Source organism: Cynara cardunculus (assembly GCF_001531365.2).
Source record: "Cynara cardunculus var. scolymus isolate 2C chromosome LG 11, CcrdV1, whole genome shotgun sequence".
Lineage (NCBI taxonomy): Eukaryota > Viridiplantae > Streptophyta > Magnoliopsida > Asterales > Asteraceae > Cynara > Cynara cardunculus.
Genome location: NC_037538.1, coordinates 12830090 through 12837363, shown reverse-complemented (window position 1 = coordinate 12837363; position 7274 = coordinate 12830090). Strand labels below are relative to the sequence as shown.

General features: G+C 34.6%; 1 protein-coding gene and 1 non-coding gene across 2 annotated transcripts; both read right to left on the bottom strand.

The window, feature by feature from the left end:
• Positions 1-2787: 2787 nt before the first annotated feature.
• LOC112522322 lies at positions 2788-2869 on the bottom strand. The gene has a single exon (XR_003070156.1). It is a non-coding gene; the product is annotated as a small nucleolar RNA Z102/R77 (small nucleolar RNA).
• Positions 2870-4459: 1590 nt separating this feature from the next.
• On the bottom strand, positions 4460-7058 carry LOC112521756 (GDSL esterase/lipase 7-like). Its single transcript, XM_025130751.1, has 5 exons — positions 6362-7058; positions 5895-6022; positions 5562-5801; positions 4775-5030; positions 4460-4689 (listed from the first exon to the last, which is right to left on the bottom strand). Exons 1-5 carry the CDS (start codon positions 7056-7058, stop codon positions 4460-4462), a joined length of 1551 nt encoding a protein of 516 aa, XP_024986519.1.
• Positions 7059-7274: the final 216 nt, after the last annotated feature.

Below are 7274 nucleotides of genomic sequence, written 5' to 3'. Positions count from 1 at the left end.
TTGTATTTTCTTTTCTTTCTAAACTAGAAGGGTACTCGTGCAATGTATCGAGACGCATTTTTATTTCAATGTTATGTTTTATTTTTTATCCATGTTGATATAATACGATTTTATGTTATTTTGAAAAAACAATAATGTTTCAATTTTAGAATAAAATATAAATTTGAAAATATCATATAAAATTTGCAAAAAAATATATCAATATTAATATCAAATTAACTATTTAACAGTCTTGTTTGTTTATTTTTTTTAATTCAAATTTTTTATTATGAATTAAGTTTTAATTCAATATTAGTAATATTAGTAATATATTATTATTACTTAATTTAGGTTTAATAATATATTTTTTTATAAAGATAATAATTAAATATTTTGTTATAACTCAATAATTATCCTAATTATATTTTAGATTTTTTATATTTTAAAATGAGATGTTTATCTTCTATTTGATTATGTTTATCTGCAGTTAGTTACACGAATTCAAACACAAAGCTTTAATAAGTTGTACTGATGCACAATTTACTTGTAATCTTGAATTTTAAGTAATATGCATCAATAAACAGTACTTTATACATAATAAATGTTTATAAGAGTTTTTGTCAAATGTTTTATAATATAGTATAGATAATTAATATTTCAAAGTATTATTTTAACATCTCAAATACATCTAAATTCTAAAAAGAATGCTTTATATATCATTATCACCCGCACATTGAATATAATATTAAAAAAGAAAAGAGAAGGGGGCAGGTTGTCTAATAGGGTTATTCATCCACTAGTTGATACTTCAAGAGGGGAAGGCCTCCTTCCGAGGGGGTCCGAGCCATCAGTGAGATACCACTATGGACGATCTTTACCACAATGACGTTGTCCATAAATCAAATTATTTCGTGGATTGGATTTCACTTGACAATCTACGGTTCCATTGCTTGTCTGGACTATCGCCATCTAGGGTACAACATTCTACTGCTTTGCCTAGCAGCACGACGCTTGTATTGCTCTCCCACAACCTGTTTTACCGATAAGTGCTTATCGGGTAAGTGTTTATGTAAATGGCCCCTTAGTGTCTTATAAATATTTTTTTTTGTTGTATTGAATTGAAATACAATCACGTCTAAAATCTTACTATGTAATCGTTTTCCAGACGGATTTGTCCATGAGTTCAGTATCGGGCAGATTTCACAAGCCTATAAACAATCACGATAGAGCGATGGAGAATAACAGGCCAAATACATGGTCAACAGTTGAAACAATCATCAAGAAAGCGAAAACCTGTTATCAGATTTCATCCAATCTACACCTGGCAACGATCGAAATCGGAACTTGTTCATGCCCACAATATTAAATGGCCAAATAGAAACTAAAGTCTTCCAAGTTCCTAGCTAGGACCAGCGTTTTATAAGCACAAGAATAGTTTCGACTGGGAGACAATGACAACCGAGACCGTTAATGTTGATGAGATGTCAGGAGGAACGAGCAGTAATGATCTCTTAACACAAAGATCCGGCTATGAACGTCTCTTGGAAGCAGTTGTGACTAAAGTTTGTTGCAACGATAGTGACGATAAAGGGTCAACGTCATTTGGTTAATCGGTCAATCCCCTCCAACTGTTGCAGCCTCCTCCAAGCTATTTGCTAACCAATGGTTCGGTTTGTAACTCATTTGAGCGTTTGCAAGGCTTCTCATCGACAAGTGTTAGTAGATCAGAGGTCCCAAAAACCGGTTAAGGTTGGGTAGAAAAGAGCCAGACCTGGTGAAAGCTGTAGACCAAGGGCGAGAGATAGATAAGACAACTGATTCAAGATCTTATCAAGGAACTCCGACAGCTTGTTCCCAATGGATCAAAGGTAATGCTCGTTTTCTTGTTTTTGGTTGTTCGTTAACCACATGTGTTTTGTAGAAAGGGGTCGTTTATGTCATTGTATCAATTCACTTATGGAACGAACAATCAAGCATATGGTTTGCATGCAATGAATCATCAAGCATGCCAATGAAATTGATAAAATGTGCCGAGTTTACCTTCTTGATCGTTTGTTTTATAAGCTTTTGTACTTAGCCAAACCGTGCGACCTAAACACTTACATTGTTTTATCGAGACATTGTCTTAGAAGGAAAGGTACGAAAAGGAGGGGAAAACAAAAACACCATCTATTTTCTAAGCTTTTTAGGAAGGAAATAAATACGAGAGAAAATATCATTTATGGTTCCTCCGAAATGTGGAACGGGAGGTAAAGAGAATCTGAAAGGAAAATATCATTTATAGCCCAAAATGGGCTGGCCTAGTCCAGGATCGAGATTGATTATGACAGATAAGGACCGGGACCAGACTTGACCGACCCCAATTACGATTTTTATGAAAATTCAAGCCCAAGGTCTGGCTCGGCCCGAGGTCGGGACCCAGACCGGTTATACTATACTTCATTTAAAAAAAATTACATTTCTATAAATTACATTTTAAAATTTTTTCATTTCTAGCCCACTTCAGTTGTATATAACAACTTTAGTCCTTGTCTTCAAATTCCCAAATATTTTCAAACATGGCGAGTTTAAGGTAAATATTTAATCCATTCTCCAATCGAAGAAATCATTCTTAGAAAAGAAATTTGTGATTTTTATTGCTCAAATTAATCAGTTCCCAGATCAAATAAGTCATCTTATCGAAGAAATGTGGTGTTTTTATTGCTCAAAATTTAAATCATACCTCTTTGTTATCTTACAATTACGTGCAATCTGACATGTTAAATATGAAAACAAAGTTCGCATACCATCTTCTCTCTTTAGGAGAGTAGAGATCGATAGAGCTAATACATTGTCGCCATCATATTAGCAATCGAACCACATAGGGAAAACCATTTCCATCATCATCTCAAGCTCCGAAAACGTTAAATCAAACAAACATACCTAATAACTATCAAAAAATTTATTGTAATCGTGTTTATTTAAGTCTTTAAATCCATGAACACCATTAACGAAGCACTAAAAACGATCCAATTAAATTTTGATCGTTTTCCAAGGAAAAGCGGCGTTTATCTGAATTGGGGGTTTAACGTTGAAACCCTAGAAGACCGTGTGCGTATATAATGGGAATCCACATGTGAGGATGCAGTAGGTTTTAGAATATTCAAAAAGTTGCACAAATAGTCCTTGTATATATCTATATTGCATATTCGGTCCACCATCTACTACAACACAATTTATAACACAAATTTTTAATAAGTATCGCGTCAACTTTAGAAATTATCTAAAAGTTATCCTTCATTACAATGATTTCCTGAATAACACATTATTATGAAAAACTATTTTAATCAAATAACAACAAAACTACAATTAGACATTTTTTAATATAAATTAATATCAAATAATTTATTAATTAAATAATTATTGTAAAGTAAAATAAAATCATAAATTAAAGTGTTTTTGATTCAATAAATAAATGTTTATAATTATGTATTAAGAAATAAAAGAAAATTAATGTATTATACAATTTTAATCTATTTACGTATAATTAATTAATTAATTAATAAAAAACGAAAAAATATATTAAACACACAACATTATATAAATGTTAAAACATCAACTCCAATGAGAAAATAATCATGAATTTGATGAAAATTGATCTCACAATAATGATCCAACCACAAAAGAAATTGTACAAACATCAACTTCAAGAAATTTTAAATGAACAATAATGTAATTTTATTTGTGTTAAATTTGTATTTTTTTATTATGTAATATTTTTTATTGTATTGTATTATAAATTATATGTTACATTTTTTATATTCATTAGTAAACTAATATTTTTCATTTGAGAATTTTTAAACTTAAAGTTAAATGAGATGGTATAATAGTCATTTACCTCTTTTCAACGAGATTTTGGTCGGATATGATATAAATACATAAACAAAAGCTGCCAATGGTTGCATTAATTGTTGCACATTGGAACGCTATCATATATGACATCTAAAAAAGTTTATGACCCGGAGCTCTTCGTCACTTTGTGCTTAGTTACTAAGACCTTGTTCATGTGTCAAAATGACTTTTTGAATAAGCTCAATATCAAACTAGCTTAAGGCATGACAAACATGAGGTTTAAGTCTTCTAAAAGCCACTGCAAATTAATTTTCTGTTATCTTCATAGCCCCATGGAATTAGTGGTGACACTGACAGACACAAGTCGTCCCGGATACCCATAGTAATTAGAAAGGAAAAGCCTCCAACATTATCCTTTTTCATGAACACAAGACAAGAATGTTTAATCCTTTTTCATGGTTAAATGTGTCTTTATGAGAGTGTGTATGCATCATACATGTCTACCAACTAGTGTATATATACAAACTTTGTTATCCACATTATTGATATTTTTCTACCCAAATATGTCAAAAAGACTAGGTAACTTCCAAAGATTTGAGTGTCAAAGAACATCCAGGTATGTAGAATTCAGCAAAACCTGAGAACTGCTTCATCTGATCTGAGCCACCATGTCCTTCATGTTCATAGGATAACACATTGTTGTGTGCAATCCAGACCACACATTATCGGCCAGAATCTCATTCACCGCAGCCGTTGGATGAAACTGATCCCACCATAGATGATTAGAAGCATTATCGCAAGCCATTCCAGGTGAAATGCACATCATCCAACCGTTATATCGCCCCAAACCACAGCAAGCTGAAGTTGTCACACTAAATCCTGAAAAAGGAAAGATATGTCGATTTGGAATGACTCATTTCTTTGCTTTCCTTGACAATTTTGAAGAAAGAAACAATAATCTTACCATATTGGTCAAAGTTCTTTATGATGTCCATCGAACCTTGAAAAGCATCACAAAAGATTATGTTGGCATCAGTGAGTTCTTTACGAAGCTCCTTAACGGTAAATCTCATAACAAAGTTGAATTCTAATATCATATTATTTATCATCTTGATACAGGCTCCATTATCACTATCATATTGCCACAGGTAGTAAGGGGCGCAACCGATAGGAGCCAACCCCATCACCACCACTCTCCTCACATTAGCATTGTACAAATTCTGCATCACCAATACAGTATTAAGTAGAATGTTACTATCTGAATCTCCTTTGGGTTAAATGATTGCATTGGAAATGTAAAATCTTTTGATGTTGATGTGTGTGGAAAGAAATTAGTAGGGAATGGGTTCAAATATCACATAGGAAGGATTCATTTATGTATCTGGTATGTAGATGGAACCGGATATGATGGGCCAGGACTGGACGAACAAGAGTGAACTTGTTTTAGGGTTTTGATCCGCCATGAATATTTTTATAATTTAGAAATCTTGTCTCATCTTCCTGATTTTTGCTCTACGTATTTTGGTCAGTCATGTCTTGTGGCAGTATATTGCTGCACAATACATGGGACAACAAGTTTTTGTTCTGAACTTGATTTTCTATTCCCTGGTCCCATCTTCCTTTCCACAAAATGAGAATGTTAAATGGCTAACATGAATAAGATCTAAAGCTTGTAATGTCTAGCTTCTTGAAACATATCTAAAAGAACAGATTCAATAAAGAGATTTAGGAAGATCAAGGCTTTTCATTACCCTTATCTCCTGCTTCATTGTGTAGGCTAAGAACTGGTTAAATTTCCATGATACATACTTAGATTGTACGCCAGATACATTAGGAAGAAAGTAATGTATGTAATCATTAGTCCCAATTGACATATAGATCACCGAGTTTGAGACGAGGCTAGCAGCTCCTTCCTCCCCCATTCCTATTATGAACTGTTGAAAGGTGTCTATAACCTGTTGAATTTGCTGGCTAAAGGATATGCGTTGACCCTGCAAATCATTCGAGTCTGATCAATGAGTCTATTGTATCCTTTATGACCCAATATACAAAGAAATAGAACCAAAATCTAGTTCTTAAAATACCAATTCTGATCCACTAGAGAAGATGATCCCTGCACCAGCAGACGCATAATTGACACCGTGTATCATATCTTCGACAGAGCCCGTCTGACCTAGATAGCTTGGTATAAAGGGAAGCCCCATACGCAGTGCTGATGAAAATGAGCAAAATTCTTAGAACACACATTCACAAACTTGAAAAAGGAAATAAAAAATTGTTGGAATCTCAAATTACAAGAAACCCATATCAATCTTGAACTTGGGAAGTACCATATCCAACAAAGCATTGTTTAATCGTTTTTGGAACGGATATTTTTTATCAAGAAAGTACCCAAGAACCAATTTCTAAAAAACTCAACTGAATATGGTGTTTGAAAAAGGTTCCCAAATAGCTAGACCTTTAGTCAAACACCTGAAATGTAACTAATCAATTTTCTTGGTAACAAACTGGAAATCAAGAATTAGATGTTATAAAGGAGTTAATCAATTACCAAGATAATCAACAGGGATTCTTCCGTTGCAGAATCGTCCGGTGGGTTGGTGTGTATCAAAATCACGTCCATACGGAAGACGATCTGCACGTGCAAAAGTTCCCAAGAAATTGTTGGTTCCACAATCAACAGAAGAGTCGCCAATAACGAATAGTGCTCTAACCGGGGAAGCAGGCGGTGGAGGTGGAGGCGGACTCTGTGAATGTGAAAGTAGAGATGGTAAAGAAGAAGGAGGCGTTGGAGATGGAGATAGAGATAGAGGTGGTTGATATGGAGGCGATGTCGGTAATAGAGGTGGTGGTGGTGGTGGTGATGGTGCAGGTGCAAGTGCAAGTGGAGGTGTAGGTCTAGGTCTAGGTCTAGGTCTAGGTCTAGGTCTAGGTGTAGGTGGATGTGGAGGTGAAGACGGAGAAGGCGACGGTGGAGATGGAGATGGAGGTGGTGGGTATGGAGGCGATGTAGGTGGAGGTGCTGGAGTTAAAGGCGGTGAATCCAGTGGAGGCGATGGAGTTAAAGGCGGTGGAGGCGATGGTGGAGGTGGTGGTGGAGTAGAAGAATTATTGTCAACCGGCAACTCAATCGGAGATTTCAAAGGACTAAACTCCAGTCCTTGATTGAAATGAATAGCCATTACCGAGTGGAATTTGAAAATCATACCGCCAAGAAGAATCAAGATTGGAAGGGCGAAGGACGCCATGGATGTGGTTAGAGAGAAAATGGCGGGCAAAAAAATGTTCAACTTAACGGCAGTTTGATTTTTGAGGTGGATGTTAATCCATTACAGATACAGACCATATGGTGATGGAGATGTTGCGTGGGCTGATAAACGTAACGAAATTATTGGGCTTACATAATAAGACATATCAGTTTTTTATACATTTTTTTAAAAATTCATTTTGTATTTTCTTTCTCA

Excerpts from the sequence above, each read along its gene's own strand:
- LOC112521756 (XM_025130751.1), bottom strand. The coding sequence starts at position 7,058 with ATGGCGTCCTTCGCCCTTCCAATCTTGATTCTTCTTGGCGGTATGATT. Across the intron at positions 6,023-6,361 it reads AATCCCTGTTGATTATCTTG|CACTGCGTATGGGGCTTCCC; the intron begins GTAATTGATTAA and ends CATTTTCATCAG. Across the intron at positions 4,690-4,774 it reads AAAGAACTTTGACCAATATG|GATTTAGTGTGACAACTTCA; the intron begins GTAAGATTATTG and ends TTCCTTTTTCAG.